The sequence below is a fragment of the Medicago sativa genome, chromosome 4 (assembly GCF_051527215.1).
Source record: "Medicago sativa cultivar Bolivia chromosome 4, Bolivia_mono, whole genome shotgun sequence".
Taxonomy (NCBI): Eukaryota; Viridiplantae; Streptophyta; class Magnoliopsida; order Fabales; family Fabaceae; genus Medicago; species Medicago sativa.
In genome coordinates, this window is record NC_140752.1 from 37,149,811 (window position 1) to 37,174,946 (window position 25,136).

Below are 25,136 nucleotides of genomic sequence, written 5' to 3' on the forward strand. Positions count from 1 at the left end.
GATATGAAAGTTTATAAAAAAAAATTAAGTGTTTGATATGTAATGAATTTGACATTGTTTTGGCACTTGTAAGAATATTGCAGAGTCTTGTTTTGTCTTCAAGTCTTCAATTCTTTATATAGAGGTTGAAAAAAGACGTTGAAGAGTGCCAGCACATCAAAGAGTCATTTGAGATGCTTGATCTTTCAACATTGATTTGTTGCTTGATTTGGTTAATGACCTATGAAGGAATGAATTTGAATCCTTTTTCTTGATAAGGAATTTACCATTCTTTTCCAATGGAGGCACAAATGTAGCTTCGTACAATGCACATGGAAATGTTGGAGGTAGTGGAGTAGTGGTCGTACACTGTTGTCCTTCTTTGTACCTTCACGTAAAATGACATTCATTGACGTTCTGATAAAAGTAGGATAAAAGTAGGCACTGACAACCGAAATTATATCACTTTCATTGGCTTTTCTAATTATCACTTCTTATAGAGGTTAGGAAGTTTCAGGTTTGAATTCCTTCCGTCATTACTCTTTTCTTTGGACAACGTCTTGTTATTGTTATTGTTGTTTTTTTTTTATTATTATAGTAGTAGTATAGCTGGCCATTAAATAAAAAAGACAAAAAAGTTGGTGGAAGAATTTCAGCTTTATATAAGCATCATAGGCAAGATTGAAAGTCAGTTGGAAGAAGAAAATGGACACGAGCTATAATATGCAGTATCGTGAAGCAGTAAATAATATTGTTTTGATGTACAAAATGGATAATATACTCCCTCCGTTTCAAAATGAGTATCACTTTAGCTAAAAAAAATTGTTTCAAAATGAATGTCATTTTACATTTTCAATACAACTTTAATTTTTTCTTCCAACTTTACCCTCAATAAATAATCCAACTTTTCTCTCACAATTTTCAATGCAACTTTAATTTTGACTTTTTCTTATAAAGTAAGGGCAGTTTAGTAAAAACGTTATATCCAACGATTATATCATTCCATTTCTTAATCTGTGTGCCAAAGCCTAAAGTGACACTCATTTTGAAACGGAGGGAGTACTAATTAACAAATTAAGAGGTTGGACTTCATCCCATACAAATCCAAATGAGAGGGGAAGGAAAATGAGATTCGTGGATGGAATGGAATCACATTTCATACCACTCCCATTCAACCCTTATTTCAAACAATGGAATCACATTTCACACCACTTTATTCCACTCTTATATCCTAAGTATTTATTTTTGTTATATTTGGACTCAAATGATTCATTAAATTCACCCGAAAGGATCCTTCAAAACAAAAGTTCACCCAAAAGGATATTATCAAAATCCATAAATAATCCACATTTCACAGCTATGCAATCATATCACCATTTCACGTACAGAAAGATCCCCATCAATTTTTATCCAAACTAAAACTAAGATCATTTCATGTCCCAACTACTACGAGTCTATGCCCTATTGACGTGGTAAGCCTATATAACGTACAGCTTCAAGAGTTTAAATGGTTGACAAATAAACATGATGCTACATTATTCAATTGTTTGGCAATTAATTCAATACTTATATGACTAGTGTGATACAAAAATTATATCAAAGAAAAGGAAATATCAATCTATAACCGACTATAACCGACACTAGAACAGCTTGGAGCATCACCATTGTTACTAGAGGGGTGTGGTGATGAAAAAACTATCTGAAATTTTAGAGCAAACAAACAGACAAAAACACTTCTATTACAGATGTTGGTCGTAAAACAATCTGCTAAACATTTTCCGTTCATTTCCTGAAAACTATTTTGAGTAACAGCTTTTAATAACAGTCGATTTGAAAACTGCAGACACTGCTAGAAATTGTAGAAGTGCATAAAAAACAAAACCCTGCACCTTCAATCTAGAGGCAGTAGTCTTTTGGACGATGATAAGAGTATCAGCAATCACTACTGCAAGTTACTAATCACATGAAAATTCTCCAAAATCAGCAAAACAGTATCAGTAACTTTTTAACTCAATCTCACACTCTGCTTTGTCTTGATCATTCGCTTCAGTGAACCTAACCAGGACTGGCATTCATCCCATTCAGTAGTAGTCAGATGAACCTGCAACACATAAGTAAAACAGTTAAAATGTAAGTTTGATACAACTATGTTGATGCTAGAAATTGCAATTGACTTACCTGAATTTGAAGGGCAGTACCAAAATCACCATTGTCTAACGCTTGACAAAGCTGAAGGAGCTTATCAGAAGCATTTTTGGAGATGTCCCCGCTGTTCAACTTCGCAAACAACCCACCAAGTCTCTTTGAGTTGTCTTCTATCTCCCGCTTCTTTGCTGGGTTTGCACGTGAACCTCCCAGTGCTTCCGATGTCTCATTGAAAAGCCTTGTCAATGATGTGACGATAGGCATTTGTTGTGCTGAAATAGTTAAGCAAAAATTAAAATCAAAAGAGAATCAGTAAAGGAATGAAATACCTCTTCAAAAAAAAGTAAAGGAATGAAATAAATTTCATAATTAAAGACTTATGCCTTCTTACTCATAAAATAAACACCAGTATATTTAGTTTAGTCTTTTCAATGAAAGAAAAAGTCGCTGAAAAGTAAAAGAAATATTACCAGGTACTTTTGAAGTATCAGCAGTCTGCACAGTAGGTGGTGGAGCTGCTGGTGCAGCAGCCGGTTGCACAGGTTGCGGTTGAGGGGGACTGGGAGGTTGAATTGATCCCACCCCAGGTCTTTGAACACCAGCAGAACTAGGGGTTTGCATGAATCCAATTGGATTTGAGGTAGGTGCCGCAACGTGTGGTAAGTTCGGGCCATGACCAATGTGAGATGGAGCAGGAGGTGTAGGCTGGTAAGGTTGATTGGTAGGCGGGAAAGTTGGATTGTTGTTTGTCTGAAATACGGAAAGTCATTTCATAAACTGCATCTGGTAAAAAATACTTGATAAAATTGAATTTGAATTTAAAGATCAACTCACATTGTACAATTGAGAACCCAATGTTGGCTGCTGATATTGCTCTGGATTTCTAATCAAAGCAGGAGTTTGAGGTTCAAAAACTCTCACAGGAGGTTGTGCCCCGGAAGTATTTGGGAAGTTTGACTGGAAGAAAGAAAGGATTGAAGATTAAAGAAATAGGGAAAATCATCAATAACAACTAATTCAAATTTGTTCAGAATATAACATCCAAATCACTCAAACCAACTGTTCTTTAAGTCACTCAAACCAACTGTTCTTTAAGTATTTAAAATATAAAACTAATGAATAAAATAAAATGTTTATACAAGGAGGACTTAAGCGCATGAATTGATAATAAGAGTGAGCCAGTGCATGAGCTTTCTCCCATTGTGCCTTCCAACAACAAAAATAAAGCAAAAATAATTCATACCCAAATAATATGAACGCCACTGGTTGAGTTTGGACTTAAATCAAAACAACTTATTCCACTTCAAAACCAAACATTCAGAGTCGAAGTTAACACAACAAGTACATGGTGCATTTCAGCAGTCAGCAACAAATTGACCAGAAGAGTGGTCAAGGGGGGAAATTCTTCACATTTAACAAGTCCCCTTTGTCCGCAGTCGGCATAGCTATACGTATATTTTATGGAGCATAACCAATGCATTTTCCGAGACAACTTTCACACTCTAAATATACATTTACTTCACACTCTAAATACACATTTACTTCCGAACTAATTTAGCCGAAGAGTTTTTAGAAGAGAAAAATATGCATCAGATGAAATTTGGTCTCTGCTCACAATTGTTTGATATCTCTTATTAGTATTTTATGTAACTTGATGATGAACAGCATCATGGTAGTTAAAATCCCAATTTTTATCCTAAATCTAACGATTTTGTGATTATACTTACCCTCAACAATAATCGGTATTTGCAAAATCTTATTTTGGTGGAATCCTGTATAACCCACTTTTCTTTGAAACAATTCTGCGATTATGGTCGCAGTGGTGGAACTACAAAAGCAATTTTAGTTGATGTTTTCTTTAGGGGTGTACGTAGGTCAGTTTGGGTTGGATTTGATCAAACCCAAAACCCAAACCATATAGGGTTTTCCAGTTTGGGTGAGGTAAAATAACCACCCATTACACCATTGGGCCGATTTCAGAATACCCACTAATTTCCGGGCTGGGTTGGGTTGGGTTGAGTAGTGGGTTACCAAAATTATTTTTGTTTTTTTTAATAATTAAATAACTAAATGATGAGTCCTTATATTTTTTTCTTTAAAATTACTCAACTTTCTGATTTTCTTCAAAAAAAAATTGTAACCTATTTTCACTTTTTTCTAAGCATCATAAAACAATAAATGATAAATAATATCAAACAATAAACTCCATCATAAAATACCTGCAACAAACTAAAATTGCATGACATAAAATTGTGTTAGCATCAAAATAACAAGAAAGTGTAACATCCTAATTTGTAGCATGTTTTGATTTTCAGTATAGAGGGTGGTGCACTTTGTCAGTTTTGAAAATGGACTTGGGTTATAACCAAAACCTTTGGTATTCTTCTTTGGTCTGGATCTGGTTGTACCCGGAACCTGTTTTTTGATGGGTTTCTCATTTTTTGAAACCATACACACCCAATTACCCGACTTTACTTGTTATTTTTGGGTTTTTCCAGTGGGTTTGACCCAACCCTTGTAAACCCCTAGTTTTGTTTGAGACTTATGAGTTTTGATTTAATGATTTAATTACATAAATGTTTCAAGTGTTATGTTGTTGATATGTGAGTGTTAGTGTGTTAATTACACAAGTATTTTCAGTTTTCATTGTGTATGTGTTATGCAAGTATGCTATTATGTGAGTTATGCTTACGAATTTAAATTTACACAAGCATTTCAAGAGTAATATAAGGTTTTTGTCTTACCTATACTATTTTATATGCATATATTTGAGTTTTATGAATTTTGTATAATCCTACGATTAATGTAATGATTCTACGATTTATGATTTACTTCCCTTTACCGATTATACCTAAAATCCTGATTTTGACTACCTTGAACCGCACTGTTTTCCATCAAACCAAAGGATGACACAACTCAATCAAACTCATTGACCACTGAGCACAGACTTGTGAATATCATGCACATATGCAACAACTTTTTTATGACATTTATATGATATGATAATGTACCTGAGGAGGCTGGGGCTGAGTAGTCGGTGATGGAACAAATATATTGGGCTGTTGGGGTGGCTGGTGTGGAACAGGAGCACCATATCCAGGCACATATCTATTATCATATGGCGGCTGATAGCTATCAGGATATTGACCTCCCGAAACACCAGGTGGCACATGAACACCAGGCGGCACATGAGTGGATACTGAACCCTGACCAACAGATATTCAAAGGTATAGTTTCAAAATGCCAGACACTATGATTTACACCAAAAGAAAATGCTAAAGAACAAAGTAAAGGTAACTACCTGGTAATGATTCACATAATTGGAATTATCAGCACCATAATAGGATCCACCGTGTGATTGAGAATTTTCAAAAGCAGTGGTCTTTAAGTCTTTCTCTGCAACCATAAATAGAACAGGGAAAGAAAAAAGAAAGTGAAGAAATTATGGGTGTGGGGAAAGCTTCAAACACTAGCTGATTTCATAACAAAATGGTAATTAATTAGCTAACAAAATCCATGAACATATACTTCTCCAATTGAGAGTCCTTCATATCAAAATGATTATGTTCCTCCACCAAATGAATATATCTGGAGAGAACTACAGTTCCGTATGGCAGATGCCATTTACACTGAATTATTTTAATTAAACTATAAAACTTTGCCAGAAAGGATTTGGTAAAATTACACGGTTTATGAACCATTAACCACTCCCACTAGTTATTAGTAATGTTCAAAGAGTAGTCAATAAGTAATCACTTGAGTAGTCAATAAGTCATCCTAAAACCGACAATATCTTCACCAATTATTATTTTTTTTCGGTATTTTAGTAGCCTTCCCTTACTCCATAAAAACAAAGGGAAAAATGGTTAGGTGTATAATGTTACATGTATGATAACAGCAACGTATCACCATGCAGTATGCACAAATGTTCACTACGAAATTGTAAAGAGAAAAATCTAGTACTTGAAGTATTCATCAACCAGAAGTGGGCATTTGAAGAGTCACTTGCTAATAAATAGCATCCCATTTTTACTATTTTCCTCTATTTTTTTAACCATGTCGTATAGAAATCCAAGAAAAAGTTTACCAGTTTCTGTAGACAGTGCAATTCGGTCCTTCAAAATCACAAGTTCAGTTGAAAGTTCTTCAGAACCCAAAAGTTTTAGATACTCCATTGCTGTGGTCAGCAACCCTTGACTTGCTAAAATTTCAGCATATTTCTCAACAAGCTTGCACAGAGAGGCACTAAACCGCTTCTGCCCAGTTGCCAAGGCAAGAACAATAGTTTTTTCCATCAAATCCTAACAATATATAGTTGTCAGTTGTAAAGCTATAAAATTGGTAAGTGTGAGTTTTAAATTATAAATATTTCCAATTACAAATAAAAGTATCAATCTTACCTGAAGAAGATCAACATAAGATTTCCCCTTGTGCTCATCCGACAGGCTCCTTGACCAAATTTCAACAGTTTTATCAATATTTCCAGCACATATATAACAAAGTGTTGCAGCTAATGTATTGCCAGCCCCCATGAGTTTTGAAGCAAGTGTGTCGCAAAGCATGGTCCATTCATCTCTCTGAGCAAACTGTTAATGAGATGACAAGAATTATACTACTGAATCATAAAAATACCTGATAATCAAAAAAATTGTCCCATTGTGGAGTTCCTGGATTATACCAAGTAAAGTTCTAGTTTTGGAATTTATCCAATCTAAATCCAAAACAGAAGATAAAGCATACACATATTGCATCATGATCTTAGATTTCACTACTTCAATATGCAAATTGGTAGCAATAGTTTACAATGTAGTCAAAAGGTTGAAACAAATTAGTTTGTTGATAGGATCAATTAGGGAATTGGTCGGTGATGAAAATCAATCGTGGCGGCACCAAGGTAGATGGCGGTAGCAGAAATTTGAGACCGCAATACAATAGGAATGGTGCAATGATTTTCGCGTGATGGGGCAATGGCGGCCACATTGAAATTGGGCCATGATGGATCTTAGAGCGCTGTCCACCATATATGGTGGATTTTAGGCTTGCCATCATAATCTGCCATTGAATACATTGGAGTTAGAAGGAGAAGTTTGCCAGTGGTATGTTGAGAGAAACAAACCAGATTAGTACATTTACCACCTTTGAGAAGGCTCTGCTCATGCAACAGCGCCTGAGCTTGGGGTTTATCTTCAAGGTACAGTCAAAAACAAGGGCCAACAAGAACCAGTGGGACAGGTAGAAACAGATAAAGAAAAAGAATCAAATGATGCGGCCAAAGAAGAGGCGAAGAAAGGGGGAAACAGCATGTGCAAAATCTCAACGAAGGGTCAACAATCAGAAAACAGGAAGCCGTGAAGGAAGAGAACAGCCTAAGGGAGGACGTCAGGACAAGATTGATCAACCCATAACAGAGGAAAAACAAAGAAGATAACGAGAGCAACGTAAAGAGGACTGGGAGTAGTGTGATAGTCAAGAAGAGATGACAGAATAAAAACCAGCTGGGAACTTCCCGGGAAATAGCAGAAGCAACAATGTGTGTTGTGTGGGTGGGGGATGTTGAGAAAGTGGAGGGGAGCAGGGAAGAATGATCAACAGGTGGTAGGATATGCTAACGCATTGGCTGGATGAACCATCACTGCCACCCAAGCTGTTGGACTCCAACTTTCTGCAGAAAGAACCCCAGCGATTAGCAATCTGTGGTGAAAATGCCTCAGTACAGAAGTTGTTGCAAGAAGCGGCACCAGGAGCAAGAACAAGGAGGACACAAGACGGGAAATATGGAAATTACAGCAGAAGACGTCTGTGGACCTAATGGGGCTTCACACCTTGGCCTAATTACCCTTTCATTGGGCCCTTCAGAAACCATGGGTCAACTTAAATGATATCAAGGTCATAAAGTTTTATGCAATGGGATCCTGGTGGGAAATTAAATTTTTATATTGCTCACCTTGAGGACAATGTGAATTTTAAGGGGTATTGATAGGTAACCTTAGTTAATAGGTATTTGGGAGTTAGTTACAATCAGTTACAATAAATTAATTAAGCAAGTTACCTAGGAATAGGGGTTGAGATGGAGAGAATGCAATTGTAGAAATTAATCAATTGGGAGAGTTCAGGTCTTTTAAACACATGGGTTTGTTTATACATCCAATAAATATTTCTGTTTTCCAATCCAGATTCTATCGGGGAATAAATGCATGCTTCCAAGATGCAGTAAATTAAAACACGACCTTAAATTAACAAGAAATTTATTTATTCTTGGTAAAGTAGCTGAGCGGCTAGAGAAATTCACCTTAAAGGTGAATAAGTGGGGTGCCCGGGGTTCAAACCCTGGCCCCTGCATATATTATGCATTAACAAGAAATTTTAAAAGAAGCCTAGGGCAAAACAAAAGAGAGCAAGTGAATCTGAACGCTATTAAAATATTCACAGATATCTGTATTCCCTTTTAATCAATTTAGACAACTCTGTATTCACAGATAGACCAGTAGCAAAGACCAATGAGACTTACACTGCAAAGAAGAGCGAGGGTTTCTTTCCAGAATTTTAGAGGCCTGGTGTTCACAAGGCTCAAGAGATCATTGCTCACCATCGCTGATACAACCTGAAAATAGAAATGAACCGCAAAAGGAAGAGATTTACAAAAACAAATATCTTGTTGGAATTTGACAGAATTGTTGTTGGATATGAAATTTAAATAGATTGTAAAATGTAAATATCAACTACCTTTAAGTATGGTGATCGGTTCTTCTTAAGGTATTGATCCCGTGTACTTTCCCACAAGGAGGTGCTACCCACATGAGCAATAACTAAAGCATCAGCCCATTTATCAGCAGATATGCATTGAGAAACTGCATCCTTGTAGTCCCCAACAACTAAGGCACGCTGCACACTGTCATCAAATGAAGGATCACTGCTCTCTTCCACTTCCACACCATCTTCGATTTTGTCTGAACCGTTTGCATTATCTGCAACAACAAAGTTGCCAGCAGCCGCAGATGGAGGAGTATCAGCTTTGGGACTGGGAATATTGTTAAAGAAATCCTCCCCGTTGTCCAAAAAGAAATTATTGGCTTCATTAGTAGCCACATGTCCTGTGTTATTAGCAGATGTGCCCTCAAGTCCAAGAGCATTTATTTCCTGGGAAAGATCATCATTAACTATGTCTTTTTCTTCACTAGGTACATTGAAACCAAGGTGTGTGAGAAGTTTTGTTCTTGCAGTTCCATCATCTTCAAACATAACCTTCAAAAAGCCCCATGTTTCCCTTTCCTCCTCAGATCTGCCATAACAATAAAAAGCACTCAGCAGATGCAAGAGCCACAGCCTAATTGATAGGCTAACAATCAAACGCAAACAGCATGGAACAATGTTGTGCTTCGTGGATAAACTTACACTGATTCCTGAGACTTTTTATCACATAGAACCCTTAGCAAAGTTCTTTCCCCATTTTGTATCGCAGCTTCAAATTCAGATGAACGACTCACCAGACCGTCTTCGGTGACCATGTTATGCACATAAACCTGGAAAATTACAAATGGGATGAATTCAACTGAAAGGTTAAAAGACCATGGACAAAGAAATAAAATCGAAGCACTAAAATCTTGCCTCTGAAGCCCCAGCAGGTGAATCTGAAGCAGAAGAACCAGGATGAAATGACACAAGTTTACCTCCAAAGCCAAAAGACGCACCAACAGGACGTTTATACCATTTTGGAGCTCTCAGCGGTACTGCACAGAAAGGACATTTCATTCATAGAGTCCCAAAATATCTAATAGCAAGTCGTGCATAAAGAACAGAAAGCCTTGCTTAACCAAAAAAAAAAGAAAACATACACCACCAAATTATCAGAAACCAAATCTAACATAGACTGAGCATGAAACATGAAGATGATTTATAAGAAAGTAAATATGATAGTAACTTATTTGATGGAATTAAAAAAAAAAAAAACACACACACACACACACACACACCTGCACCAAAATCACTCTCTCCAGATTGACGGCAACCCTGCAGATAATCACATATGTTATTAATAATATGGTCAGTAAAGAGATCTGCAGGAAAGTAGATTGCCTAAAATGTAAAAAATTCAAAACAGGCATTACTTATTCAACTTGCCTATACCAGTTATGCCTTGGCTGCTTCTTTGTAAACTAAAACTAAAAAATTAAATATATGAAGGCCTAAATTTTAAGCAAAATGTTAAAATAACAATATAAGCCAAGTCTATACATGAAAACTGATTGATAAGATTTGAGGAACTCTGCTCACAATGGCTTCTTTCTTGTCTACTAAAAGATTATGAAGGCCTAAATTATAAGCAACATGTTAAAATAATAACGTAAGTTAAGTCTATCCGTCAAAACTGAGACAGGATTTAAGGAACACTTGGCTCACAAAAGTGGAAATCCAGTTTATAGTCAAATGTCGGTAATTAAAGGGAAATGAAATTGGAAAAACCAAGAATTTTATTTACGAGATGGAATATAATTTTGGAGATCAACTTCATGTCTATAACTTGAACAAGAACTAATTATCTTACAATTTGTAGCACGACTGAAATGATAAAGATGGGATGGAGAACAAGATACGTAGTAAATTGATCTTACAGAGTTGTAGGAGGGACAACATGAAATTGGTTATTTTTATAAAAATATTACAGAGTAAAATATTAACTCGTTGTACCCTTTATGAGACTACTTCAGCTGGCATAAGCCATAATAACAACTACCTATTAAATTTGTGAACAATCATAATCAAGCAAAAAAAAAAATCAATATATAACTAATCTAGTATTTCGTTTTCCTCATCACAACATTCCTTGCTAATTAGTTTCAAAATGAATAGTTAAAGTATACATACACGTAGTTGCAAAACAAAATCTGATCTCACCAACAAACAAAAAAACCCCAATATATACTGATGTACCTTAATATTGTATATGCCGATTTTTCCATCAAAGGAGGATGCTGATATTACCCCAGGTATCTTAGAATACCAATGCACATCAAAGTTCCAGTTGGTTCCAGCTGGCAATTCATAGGCAATCTGTTCCCACCCCCAACCAGAAAAGAAAAATTGTCACTACTGGGAAAAAAACAATGTCCTATAATAGAAAATCTTCCAAATCAGGCAACTTTGAAATTGTTCAAAACAAATGTGAAAGCAGTAAAAGAAGGCCAAACACCACCTCTCCAGAAATAGTGTCCCAGCATATGGTTCGGCTATCTTTGCCACAAGTAAGCAAATAAGAGCTATCATTGGGACACCATGACATTGCAATTACTCCTAATATCAGAGATTTAGACAATAAAATAAAGTCAGATAAACTTAAAGCAGTGGTGGAGACAGTGTAGCTTCACAGTAAAAGATAAAAGAACTATGAAATTAAGATCAAGAAAGCCTAAAATAAAAAAATAAAAAAATGCTACCATCCATTTTCACATTAATTTTACAGCAATAATCAATAATCTTGTAGTAGATCATAACTTGATCAAAAAGCAAGAGCCAGAAAATACAGTATTAAGGAAGAGAACACCATAGGGAAAAAAAATTCTATAAAGTAACTGCTAAAAACAACAAGAAATAAAAACTTTATGTCACATACTTTTTACCACAGCCAAGCAATGTAACATCCTAAAATACCTAAAGTTTGCTACACCCTCATGCCCATGTAATATACAAATTCTATATTGTATATACTTCCTAGCACTCTCTATCCCTTGTCATATGCAATTCGCACAAAATAGGGATTTACAACTGTCGAATTTTACTAGTTACTCATTTGTTTCCATATATTTTCAATGGATTTGTGGTAGGGAGGATAAGAATAAAACAAAAAAGAAAAGGTAGCATCATAATCACAACTAGACAGACAGAGATTACAATGAATCATAAATAAATGAATGGCTGTCATTACCTCTAGTGTGCCCCACAAACTCCTTTACTGGTGTCATTGTATTCCTCATATCCCAAAGCTGCATCAACATGCTCATATAAAGTCAACACACATCATCTTTAAATTAAACAGACAATCTGCAGCGACTATACCTTTATAGAAGGAGATCCATCTTCATCTGATGCAACAGCAAGTTGGGTAGCAACATCAGGATGCCACTGCAAAGCTGAGCACCGCCGTCTAATTGGATCTACAACGCTGTCGGTTCACATAGGACATAAGGTTATAATGAGTTCTTTTTGGCAACACAATATCAGACATTTTCAAAATCAAAAGGCAAGAGATGATTAAGTTACCTTATCACTGACTTTTGTTTCTTTAGGTCCCAGACCACTGGAGAATAAAACCAAATTAAAAAACGCATAAAAAATCTATCATTGGTATGAACAATACAACAATGAGAACAATATATATAAAGGTTGAGTTTACACCCTTCCTCACCAGTGGTCCCATTATATGAAGTGGACGCTAATATGTGCTGCACTTTACTATTCCAAGATAAGAATGAAACTTCACCCTGGGAAGCAGAGCCACTACCCTGCACAGTGATCATAAACATTGCATAAAATTTGAATATTAGCACCATATTAATCCATCAAAAGAGGAGAGGGAGGGGGGCTAAACACCACCATCGAGGGAAAAAGTCTCTGACCTTTAATGGTGGAAAATGTGTAGGCTCTAAAGGATTGGCCAAATCCCATATGCAAATTTCACCATCCTCAGCCCCAGATGCAAGAAGATTAGGTGCAATTGAATTAAACTCAAGACCACGAACCTGAAATATAAATATGTCAAAGATATGATTTCACTAGCAAACACTACATATATGCCAGAAAACAAAGAACAATCAAGACTCAGCAGGTGGGCTCATAAAAGCAGAGAGAACATACCGGTCCCTTATGCCTTACAAGGTGCCCAACGAGAGAACTTTCATTTTCCTCCGAGCTGAGAACATTTATCAGAAAAGGAAAAAAAAAAATCATTAAGGCATTGAGAAAATTGTATGTGACACTAAAATCATAGCATTGATTAATCAAGCTATGAACCTACATATACAAAATTACAAGTATTTTATCAACAACTTCAAGCAGACTAAGTTAAAACATGATGCTAGCAAAGAAGCTCTATTTGTTTGCATACAAAATTACAAGTATTTTATCAACAACTTCGAGCAAACTAAGGAAAAACATGATGCTAGCAAAGAAGCTCTGTTTGTTTACTCCAGCAGAAACCACTGTGTTTCTCCATTTTCATGACAAGTAAAAACCATTCTATAGTGTTATAATTTGAGTGTAATTTGGTTTTTAGTTAACATAGATTGTATATAAATGGTAGCAAAGAGACCACTGCTCTCACTGTCTCACAAACTAGAAGCTAGGAATGACAAGTACATAAACACACATATTGCTGTAAAATCTAACGACTTCCATAACATAATGAGCATCGATAAAAAGCACTATACGGACTACCCATAGAATAAACAATATCATATATGTCTAACAGAGGGATTAATTAGGAAGCACTTTTAAACTCTATAGCACTGACATTTCTGATCCAAGGCGTGTTCAGTGTCCAAACATGTGTCAGTGTATGACATCGACATGAGCACTACACCAACACATGTGATTACGTTACATTTTTCTCAAATTACTATTGGTATGACATGTCAATGTCTTTGTCGTGTCCTGTGTCCATGCTTCATAGCTATTAAGTGTATTCCTTTTGTTATTAATCTTTGATGCTTTCAAAACAAAAAAAAAAAAGCTATAGGAAATGCAAATTGCAATAACAAAGAGAGAAATGATATATTGAAATGGACCAAAATTTTTCAGACTCGGAAACACTAAATCATTTAGCACAATGTGAAAATTGCAACTGAACTATATCTAAAAGTAATTAAGAAACTTCCAAGCTACGAAGCACGGACACCTAATAAATTGAGAAAATGACATAACTCAATGTAATCATATGTGCCGCTGTTAGACACCAGACGCGCATTCGATAGAAGTGTTGATTCTACGGAGTCCAATTGAACTTTGATTTGCATTAAGATTTCAACTAATCAATTCATAATCCATAAATACACTAACAATTATCAATTATCAAAATCATTCCGCAAGATCAACTCATATCCTCGAAAAAACATCGTAATCATATCTTCAATCAATTCAAAATCCATAAAAACACAAAAAATCATCGATTATCAAAACAATTACGCAAAATTGAAGAAAATCAAAACGAAAATCAAATTACCGAATCAGAGCAAGAGGATTCCAAATATCAATATTCCCATCGACTAATCCACCAGCAACAAGACCAAAAGCGAAATCTTCAGACGAAGAACCGTTTCTCCCCCAAGAAAGACGATTAAACCGATCAGAGCTAGGGTATTCCGCAACAAGAGGCAATTCAGGATCATCGGATTGGAAATCTATCTTGAATATTTCAAGATTCGCCGATGAGCTAAACGAGAGATCGACGGCTCCGGCCATCGTACCGGCAGCGAGATACGGTGCATCCGGCGCCAGTGCGACTGACGCCGATCGATTAACCCCTTTGATACACGCCATTAGAGAATCGGAAACCTAATTAGGTTGAAATTGTTGAAATTGAGAATTGGAAAATTGGGAATGAAAGTGGATCTGAGAAATTCGAATTGTTTTGGATCTGTGATCTGTGAAAAATGAAGAAATGTAAGAGTGTGAAGAACCACTCTCTCTTTTTCTTTCTCGCTTTCTCTCTCTAAGTTTATTTTTATTTTTTAATCTCTTTCTGCGTTTTTAATAGTGGAATTAATAGTGGAAATTTTTGGTGTTACGTTTTCTGAGTTTATATATACTTGCACACACTTGCTTACACAGTTTGGTGGTGTTGTATGTTTACGGGCAACCGTGGTTCCTGTTTGGATAAACAATGAGTTTAATGAGGGTGGGTTGACACATACAACCAATCAAAAAATTTAGAATTGTCATATTAATTAAAAATTAAGTAATAATTTAATTGACGTGACAATTTTAAATATTTTGATTGGTTATGTGTGCAAGATTGTTTTAGACCGTAAAACCACCACCAATAAAATTTGATTTTATATTGGTTTATTTAGAATGTGTTATTTGTCTCGTTTGCTTAATTCAATTGGTAGGATAATGCATAATATATGTAAGGTCTGTGGTTCAAATCTCGGACACCACCAAAAAAAGAATGTGTTATTTCATTTCAATTAAAGAAAAGGGATATTGTGTTAAAAAAAATTGAAATTATTTGTGTTTTTTTACAATCTATAAAAATTATTTTTTGTGTTAAAATAATTTTTAATCCATTTATGTGTTGTCTCTTTGGTTTTTTGGGACAAATACCTCTTCGTTTTTTAAAAAGTAGATTTTAAAAAAAGTCAATCAAGATAGTTTAAGTCCCAAATAAACACATAAAAAAGATAAAAGTTATTTTTTATATAAAAAAAATCTTAAAAACACACTCTTGTAGTTTAAAACTTAAATTAATTAACCCACTTGAGTTGGTTCGGTGGTATTGACTTAGAATTTAGGAGTGTCCTCCTCGATGTCCTCGGTGTTAATTTAGGTGGACTAATTTAGATTCTTAAAAAAAAAATTAATTCTATAGATGCAATTAATTTTAATCAAAAACAATTAAAAATGTCAAAATTAATTTATCAAGTTGGAACGAAACAAAACCTCAAAAAAAATATTGGAACCAAATAGGCGTATGAGTACACGTGCTTACATGAAACATGCTTACATGAAATTTGTAACATAATCCAATTAAATCTTGACATGTATGCTACCTTGCGGAATTACTTTCATTATGTCATCTCTCCTCAAATCAAGTCATATATTCTAAATCTAATTAAATTAAAAAATTAAATAAATCGCATGCCTGGAAAACAGAATTTTTGTGTAGATGGAAGGAAAACAGTATTTAATACCGGTCAAAATGAATAAAAACGTCATTACATAATTTGTCAAAAATATAATTAAATAAATTGCATTTTTTTTCCTACAAAATATGATAAAAAAAATTAAATATGTTTGTTGTCCTTGTGAAATTATTGAATTGAATTTTATTTTTCGTGTTAGTAAAGAAATTGTACTTTTTTGTTTTTTTTTTAATAATGTACTTTTTAGTTCTTTAAAAACAATCTTTTTCAAGGGAATTCAAAGTTATCTTGAAAGAGTAGATTCCCTTGGACATACTCTCCTTGAAAAAGAATTGCAAAATGAATACAACCATATTCTTTTTCAAGAGGAAATGCTTTGGTATCAAAAATCAAGAGAGAAATGGGTGAAGTTTGGTGATAAAAACAACTCCTTTTTCCATGCTCAGACCATCATAAGAAGAAAGAAAAATAGGATTCACAAACTTCAGCTCCCTAATGGAATCTGGTTCTCAGATAGCAACATCTTACAAGAAGAAGCCCAAACCTTTTTCAAAAATCTATTCACTAGTAACCAACCCCACCAAAATCGCACCTTCAATGAAGGCAACCACCCAATCATTGATGACATAGGCCAACAATCTCTCACCAACCCGGTTACCAAAAGTGAAGTTTATGCTGCCCTCAATTCCATGAAACCTTACAAAGCCCATGACCCCGACGGTTTTCAATGCATTTTCTTCAAACAATATTGGCATATTGTTGGAGATGACATATACCACTTAGTCAAATCAGCCTTTCAAAATGGTCATTTTGATTCGGAGATTTCAGACACTCTCATTGCACTTATTCCTAAAAGCGACTCTCCCAATACTTTCAAAGATTTCAAGCACATCAGTCTCTGCAATACTGTCTACAAGATCATCACTAAAGTTTTGGTTCATCGGCTTAGACCATTTCTTAATAATATTATTGGCCCCTATCAAAGCAGTTTTCTGCCTGGTAGGGGAACAACTGATAATTCTATTGTTTTGCAGGAAATTGTTCATTTCATGAGAAAATCCAAAAAGAAGAAAGGTCATATGGCTTTCAAACTTGACCTTGAGAAAGCCTTTGATAATGTCAACAGGGATTTTCTCCAAAATTGCCTCCATGATTTCGGCTTCCCTGACATCACCATCAAGCTCATCATGCATTGTGTCTCCTCATCCACTTTTTCTATTTTATGGAATGGGAACAAAATGCATCCTTTTAAGCCATCCCATGGTCTGAGACAAGGTGATCCGCTCTCTCCTTACCTTTTTATTCTCTGCATGAAAGAGCTCTCTTCAGCCATCAGTAATGATGTCCATCAAGGGAATTGGGAGCCCATATACATATCAAATGGGGGACCTCAAATATCCCATCTTTTATTTGCATAATGGAAAAAAATTCATTAGTTTTATTTGGTTTTTAGATTTGTTTGGATGTATTTTTATATTTATAATTTTATTTGACATGTTTTTAACATTTTTTACTTTGTTTTTTTGGTTGATTTTAAAAGTAAAATTCAAAACTGCTGAAATGTGAGAGATTCTGATTGTTGATTATACATAAGCATAATTCGGATTATAAAATCTGAATTAGTGAAAAATCATTACGGGTTTTAAAATCTGAAAACCTTATGGGCATTTTAGTAAAAAAAAACAGGGTGCACGAGAAATGGGTAGGATGAGAAAAGTAATAGTCAAAATATATTAATAGTGGCGACTGATCCAATTTGAGAAGATCATATCAATAGAAAAATGCTCTTCTCCCAACAAATATTACTCGCTCCCAACCAAACTTCCGAAAATACCCTTGCATGAGTTAACTCACGCAGGTGTATACCACAGTGTAACTTAAGTCATGCTGCATGACTTAAGTCAAGTCGGGTTTAACACTTGCGTGAGTTAACGTGACTTAAGTCACGCATGTGTTAAACCCAGCGCGACTTAAGTCACGCTGTGGTATACACATACGTGAGTTAACTTACGCGGGGTATTTTCAAAAGTTTAGTTGGAAGCGAGTAATTTTTGTTGGGAGAAGAGCATTTTTCATATCAATAACAAGTGCACATCAATTGAGCCCGCTTCCACTTTATTTCCCTTTTGAGAAATTTAACATCCAACTGGAGTGAACAAAATCAAAGAACGTGTTTGTCAATATAAAAGTTTGATCACACCAGGGATGAATCCAGTTTTCTAAATATAACTCGGAAGCATTAAACTATTGCATATACGTGTCTGTCAAATGATACTCCACACACCAACTAAATTTCAATTCCATCCAAACACCATCACTATTGCATATGTTACTATAGAGCATGTTTCTCATTTCTATTTGCTTCTTAAAAGAAGTGTTTCTCTTTCTTCCGCACCATCATAAAATCTTTTGGTTAACGTTACACTTGTTAGGGTAAATATGTTTTTATGGAAGAGAGGTAGATGAAACACAAGACAATGCTCAACAAAAATGAGTGAAGATTTCAAGAATACAAAGTTACAAACTAGTTTCAGTGCTGATAATAAATGTGACCAAAGCCCCATTTTTTTATCAACTATTATAGGCAACAATGACTAATCTAAACTAAAAACGACAAAGTGGATTCACTCCTCTTAACTAGAAATTTTTCATTACTCAAAAGTCATGATTACAAACCATTAATCACTTGCTAAAGATGAATAAATCTCTTACTACTTACACAATTCCCATATTGTTATCAAAGGACTGGTGTTTGATAATGAAATATACTTGGCTCAAATTATAAACTGAATGAAACTAGTTAGTCATACATTGGAAACCAAACAAGTATTGGTCATTCCATATATATAAAAAATAAAAAATACTTAGGAATTGGATTCAATGGATCCACGTAATTTTATTCATAGAAAACCAAGCATACCAAAATATACAAACAGTACGGCTGTAAGATTCTTGCAAAGCAATAAAAAACCTGAGATTCATTCATTCAACTTGACCAACAGGTTGAATGTGTATCTGGACAGCAAATCAGCAAATGTGGAAGGATGTTAGATACATTGAGCAATAAAGTTAAAAGAGAAACGAAAAAGAAACCACGATAACTGTTGTATGAGAGTCAGAACTCCGAGAGTCATTTCATTCAAAAATCCAACCATTTCTGATAATAGACACATGTTGTTGGAGAGATAACGCCATCTGTTGAACAAAAGCTCATCCGTTGACAAGAAAAACATGGAAAGGGAGTCGAGTCAGCAGATTTCTTTTCACCCTTGCTTTTGCATATGTAACAAGTTTTGCCAACAGGAATAGATGCAAAATCCCCATATCCAGTACTTGTCATCTGCATGATCTCATCATCTAAAACCAAAGTTTGCAAAATCTCTTCTATTTGTTCTCCCGTGACTTGAGTTGTGATGACCCCACTCCTTTTAACCCACTCCAAACATCCATCACATGTGGAAACTCTCTGTAATGAAATGCATTGCAAGCACGTTTGCTTTAGAGCGTCTATAAAAACCGTATCAAGACTCCCTTCGCTGTAAAAATGCCCACCAGTTATATCCTTCGAAGGCTCAAATTCTGTTCCCATGTAGATCTTTATACCTTTGTTTTTAATGGAAGGAAGTTCCTTTACCATACTCTTGTTCATAAGTGCCTTCATGTGTTTATTAAGCGCAGCAATAGGAAGGTTTGTTTCTCTTCTCATGTCTGTTTTTGAGATCCCTGAGTTTTCCTTCCTAAGTATAAGGTCATAGAGTATACGCTCTTCATTTGGCAGCGACGACAGTTTTTGTCGTTTCTGTTGAGAGGAACCAGATTCTTGCAAACGTTTCATTCCTTACAAGAGAAAAATGTCAAGCAGAGTGTTAATTATATCATTCAAATTGAAAGTACTTTACAGTTTACACTTTCAAGTAAATAATACTTTCCTGAAAATGAAATTATAAATTAAAATGTTGAGTTGAGTGAATCATAATGAAGAATCTTTAAACCCTACTCATCTAAAATTTTGGAACATGGAAAAAATGAAATAGGCACCATGACAAGTCAATATGCATTATGTAGACAAAATGATCAATTATTTTAAGACATCTATGATTGACTAAGACAACTCAAAACACATAACAAGTAGCAGAATCCAAAATTTATACGCAATAAAGTGACCAGAAACCTTTGAATAAAACACCAAAAGCCATAAATCATGATGAAATAGCAAAATAAATCGCCCAATATAACTATGAAGCCACAGTTCGGCCTGAGTAGTAACTGTCATGACGTAAGATATAAAATATACAAAGGGGTCGATCAATTCCAAAAATATTTAATATTTACAGCTTCCACTTCCTTTATCTTGAATGTGAAGTTATGATATTTTGAACAAGAAGTATGTCCAATGCATTCCAAGTATCACCAGTGGCGTTGCCAGGACCCTGGATCAGGGGGTTCAAACTTATAAACTTGATAATTATAATTATTACTATAAGGGAAAATTACACCAAGCTCCCTTGAGGTATGTTTAAATGACACTCACCTCCCCTCTATTTTTCAACCATACAAAAACCTCCCCTACTTAATTTTCAACGTGACAAACACATCCCTTCTAACTTAACACTGTTTATCTCCGTTAAAACACAGCTTGGTTGGTCCGTTCACAATAGATGCGTCTTGTACTTTTGAATGGTTAGTCTCGGTCTCTTGACCACAAGCACTAGATGTCAAAGCCATTGACAGTGCTTGAAAAGTAGCAGAACATATCCTATATTTTGCTAGCTACTTCAAATCTTGATTTATTCACCCATAACGCAATAGAATCATGTTGCACAACATTATCTTCAAGTTAAAAAAGATGCACAGTACACTCTTAAAGCCATTGCCATTCTTTCTGTAAATGTTGAATCCTTAGACTTCTGAGTACACACCTCAACAAAAAAGTGAGAGGAGATGCAAAAATCTAAAAACGAAGAATTAACTATTAACAAGAAGAAAAAAAAAATTGTTAACGAAGTGGCCAAAGAAATTAAGGAAGATCAAAGGCAAATGATAGAATCTCGTTCAAAGAATTTGGGGAAAAAATGCCAAAAGCTAGGAAACAACTCACCACACCATTCTCTCTCACTCACACACACAAATACACCCCACACCATGCATATTCCTTCGTCTCTCTCACTCTCCGCAAAAGAAGTCATCGACTCACCATCACCAACCTCTAATGACGAAGAAGAAACCAAGGAATGTAAAACGGATCGAATGAATTGGTGGAATGGAACCAGAATGTAGCTGTCAATGAAATCAAGCTTCATATTCCCCTAAGGTGCGGCGCGGTAAGGATCGTAGAAACAGAGCACAACAATGTTGCACAACAGTTCGCACCTTTAAAAAATGAGCAACAAAAAAACATAAATTTAACAGGTCAATGAATTGATTCCCTGGATCAACTAGGAACTTAGGAAGCAAAGTGTAGTATTGTGATTTTCTAACTAACGGTACTTTAACAGTGTTAACTTAAAGGGAGGTGAATGTTTTTTTTATAAAATAGAAGGGGTGTTAGTGTTGTTTAGTGAAACCTCACGGGAGGTTAATGCAATTTACCCTTACTATAATTATAAACTTAATCATAATAACATGCTTTCTAGTGTATTAGTCAAGTTGTCTATTACCATCTTGAAAACTGTCTTTGGTATAACCGAGTGACATTAGGTTTTAGGTTGTGAATGCCAAAGTAATTGTTGCCTGCAATACTAAACAAGTATATAACATTGTTGAAAACCTTTTTGTTATAACCCAGTGTCTGCTTTAATAACTCCACTACATACTTGAAGTAGCTCAATTGTGTTAGAAGATTGATATGAAAAGTGAAATAATAATCATTGAATTACACAATGAACCAAAACAATTTGGCTTATTTAGGCATATCAAGAGCAACAACAACAAATTAGTACCAATTTTGGACAGAACCCTAACAATGGTTTGGTTTCACAACACAAATATATTACTCATAATCCCAATTTCATAATCAATCAATCAATTAAACACTCATATAAAAGAATCCAAAATCAAAAAACACTAATTTAAAACAAAAAAGGGAGATTCATTCATTCAGATTGTTCTGATGAGAGTTAGAAAACAAACCTGAGGTGTTGGAGGCTTGGAGAGCGAGGTGGTGGACTTGGACGGAGGATGGCGGTGGTCGCGCCACAGAGTGAAGAGGTTAGGGAGTGGGTCGCACGTGGTGGTGGAAGGTGGCGCTGCTGCAATCGATAATTCAATGGAGAGGGAAGGAGTCTTTGGTTCTAGGTTCAAAATGCAAAACAAATAAAGGGTGCGTTTGTTTCAGCTTTAAAAAAAATAGATTTTGTGTCAAAAGAATCTAGAGATTTTTTTTAGAGATTTTAAAAAAAAATCTGAAGTTATTTGTGTTTGCCTACTATCCATAAAAATCCATTTTTTTAAAAAAATGAGTTCTAACATGCACATGTGTTATCTCCTTGTTGTTGAAAAAAATAGATTTTGAGAAAAGCTAATCCTAATAGCTTTTCATTTTAGGGTCAAAATAGATTTTTTTGATAAAATGATTTTTCTAAAAATCCTAAACAAACACTTAAAAATGAAAAAAGTGATTTTTTTAAGGGAAAAAATAGATTTTTTTTGGAAAAAATCTGAAACAAACGGGCCCAAAATGGTATGTGTAATTTTTAAGAATTTGGTAAAAAAAAGAATTCATACACACACACACTCAAAATAAAATAAAAAAAATAAAGAAAACTACCATTTCAACACTTTTTGGTTAGATTTTTCTTTCCAAAAATACCATTAAGTTTCAATACAAATAACACATGTAACAATTAGATAAGAATAAATTTAAATATTAAAACAAATGTAACAAACGTAAGCAAATAATAATGTTAAAGATTTAACTTTAAATCCTCTAAAAAAAGATTAGGACTCAAAATATTTTAGAAAAAGATTTGTTAGCACTATATTAAATTTTTACTATATATAAAGAAAACACTCTCTTTCAGCTCTTTTGGGTTGGCTTTTTCTTTCAAAAAATGCCTTCAGTTTTGAATACAAATAACACATGTAACAAATAGATAAGTATAAATTAAAATATTAAAAAAATGTAACAAATAGGATATGAATACATATATGTCTGGTTTTTTTTTTCCTTTATTATTTAAAAAGTGTAACAAATTATATGAGCATATTTATTTAGGGATAATTACACTCACCTCCCCTGAGGTTTCTTTAAATGACAATGACACCCCCTCTATTTTCATACTCAACATTGACCTCCCCTGCCGTGAGACACTGTTTAGCTTCCGTCAAGTTATTTAGAAAAACAAAAAGATTAAAAACTCATGTTGCCTGGGTTTTCATTTTATCGAAGCAACTAGTGCCCTAAAATTACCTTCCTCCATGGAAACAAAACAAAGGGCGTGAAACATAGGTGTGTCTCTTTCATTGTATGTCTATTCCCATTCTAAGAAATGGGCAAATCACTCGTGATACTGCTCATCGATGGGTTTGAAGAAGAGGGAAACCTTGAATTACAATTTCTGGGGTTCTTCTATTATTTATGTTGATGCAATGATTTTGGGCCATTGTTTAATTTACAGTTTTAGGGATTTGATGTACGTGCAGAATTTCATCACCAATTTGGTATTGACAATTTGTTTAATTTAAGTTCATTTGTTATTGCCTTTTATATATACGACAATTTGGTAGAAGAAATAAAAATAAAAGAAAGAAGAATAAAAAAAAGTTTCAAACAACAACATAATCTTCAATGGTATTGTCGATGAAGATGGTCTTTTTTTAACTGGAAAACAGCGTTTTTACTTTAACAGAATAATAAACGGTGTTAAATTGAAGAGGGAGGTATCTATCTATTTTGAAAATTTTAAGGGAGGTTAATGTCTATTATAAAATTAGAGGGGGTGTCAGTGTCATTTAAAGAAACCTCAGGGGAGGTCATTGTAATTATCCCATTTATTTATTTATACTTATCTATTTACTTTTGCTGAGTTCTTAAATTGATTGATAAAAATTACATCTTATCGTTCCTTGCGCCGCTTTCTTTTGTGACTCTCTGCTAGGGTTTCAAAGAAACTTTGAGCGTATAGTGTCGCAGCAATCTGTTTCAACACGTTCTCTTTCCGTTTTCAACGTGTTCTCGTTCCGTTTGAACGTGTATCACTCCAATTTCCTTTACGTTTTCTTCCAGTTCCAGTTTCCATGGCGTCTTCTTCTTCTCCTCCTAGCGAGTCTGAAAATAATAATTGTGAACAAATAACAGAGGAACACATCATCATCTTTGATGATGAGGATGTAGAAGAGGGTGTACAAGAGTGTCAAAAAAGCTTGGTGGGAAAGATTGTAACAGAGAAACCAATTCATAAGGGTTCTGTGCATAGTGCCCTGGCCAACATATGGTGTAACCCTAAAGGTTTGAGGATGGAGGAGGTAGCTGACAAAACGTTCCAGATTTTCATGGATAACGATCGAGACCTTGCGAGAATCACCAACGGCAGTCCATGGTTATTCAGAAACTCATGGTTTATCATTCATCCATGGAGCCGTGACATAGACCCTAAAGACATGGACTTTACCAAGGTCCCTCTGTGGGTGCAGATCCACGGACTGCCTTCTCATTGTCGCACAAAGAACATGGCGGCCAAAATTGGGGCTACGATAGGAGAGGTCTTGGATACAGGTATGTTTCAAATGCCCGATAAATCTTTAATCATGAAAGCCTGTGTTATATTTGATATCTCTCACAAAATTAAGAAAGGTGCAAATGTGGGAAGCAAAAAGGATGGGGTTTTTTGGGTTGATTTTAAATATGAGAAACTTCCGCAATTTTGCTTTCACTGCGGAATTATTGGCCACGGAGAGATAGGTTGTGAAGAAAATAGGGCCGATAATGAGGGAAAAATGTCTCTAAATTTGGGACCATGGCTTAGAGCTCAAATAGGAGGTAGAAGGGTTCATGATGACAAAAAAGAAAACAAACAGAAGGTAAATAGTGTTGTTAAAGGAAGGGGTGGCAGTAGAAAGGAATTTCCAGCTGAGATTCTATCACAATTAGCATCAATTTCTTTCAAAGAAAGTGAGACGAATGGTGAAGAGAAGGAGTTGAATGGGGTGTGTTTAAATAGC

General features: G+C 35.0%; 2 protein-coding genes across 4 annotated transcripts; both read right to left on the bottom strand.

Moving 5' to 3' along the window:
* Window positions 1-1,487: 1,487 nt before the first annotated feature.
* Window positions 1,488-14,777, bottom strand: LOC146929141 (transducin family protein / WD-40 repeat family protein). The gene is made up of 22 exons (XM_085701203.1): window positions 14,336-14,777; window positions 12,973-13,027; window positions 12,735-12,857; window positions 12,524-12,620; window positions 12,379-12,415; window positions 12,175-12,280; window positions 12,044-12,101; window positions 11,315-11,412; window positions 11,053-11,172; window positions 10,095-10,131; window positions 9,730-9,851; window positions 9,517-9,644; window positions 8,848-9,403; window positions 8,633-8,725; window positions 6,525-6,710; window positions 6,212-6,425; window positions 5,426-5,520; window positions 5,136-5,330; window positions 2,959-3,081; window positions 2,595-2,874; window positions 2,158-2,396; window positions 1,488-2,080 (listed from the first exon to the last, which is right to left on the bottom strand). Exons 1-22 carry the CDS (start codon window positions 14,650-14,652, stop codon window positions 1,985-1,987), a joined length of 3,375 nt encoding a protein of 1,124 aa, XP_085557329.1. The 5' UTR covers window positions 14,653-14,777; the 3' UTR covers window positions 1,488-1,984.
* Window positions 14,778-18,841: 4,064 nt separating this feature from the next.
* Window positions 18,842-22,662, bottom strand: LOC146929142 (uncharacterized). Of its 3 annotated transcripts, XM_085701206.1 has the most exons (3): window positions 22,107-22,662; window positions 21,076-21,347; window positions 18,842-19,814 (listed from the first exon to the last, which is right to left on the bottom strand). In XM_085701206.1, the coding sequence occupies exons 2-3, from the start codon at window positions 21,275-21,277 to the stop codon at window positions 19,117-19,119; spliced, it is 900 nt and encodes a 299-aa protein (XP_085557332.1). In that variant the 5' UTR covers window positions 21,278-21,347; window positions 22,107-22,662; the 3' UTR covers window positions 18,842-19,116. The 3 variants fall into 3 exon arrangements, with proteins under 3 accessions (XP_085557332.1, XP_085557333.1, XP_085557330.1); XM_085701207.1 differs by lacking the exon at window positions 21,076-21,347; XM_085701204.1 differs by lacking the exon at window positions 22,107-22,662 and having other exon boundaries at window positions 21,076-22,034.
* Between the last annotated feature and the right edge of the window lie 2,474 nt (window positions 22,663-25,136).

Coding starts and splice junctions, on each gene's coding strand:
- LOC146929141 (XM_085701203.1), bottom strand. CDS start 14,652: ATGGCGTGTATCAAAGGGGTTAATCGATCGGCGTCAGTCGCACTGGCG. Junction 12,102..12,174: donor ATGGATCTCCTTCTATAAAG/GTATAGTCGCTG, acceptor ATGTTGATGCAG/CTTTGGGATATGAGGAATAC. Junction 6,711..8,632: donor CCCTCGCTCTTCTTTGCAGT/GTAAGTCTCATT, acceptor TCTCATTAACAG/TTTGCTCAGAGAGATGAATG.
- LOC146929142 (XM_085701206.1), bottom strand. CDS start 21,277: ATGAAGCTTGATTTCATTGACAGCTACATTCTGGTTCCATTCCACCAA. Junction 19,815..21,075: donor GAGTGAGAGAGAATGGTGTG/GTGAGTTGTTTC, acceptor TTCTCTTGTAAG/GAATGAAACGTTTGCAAGAA.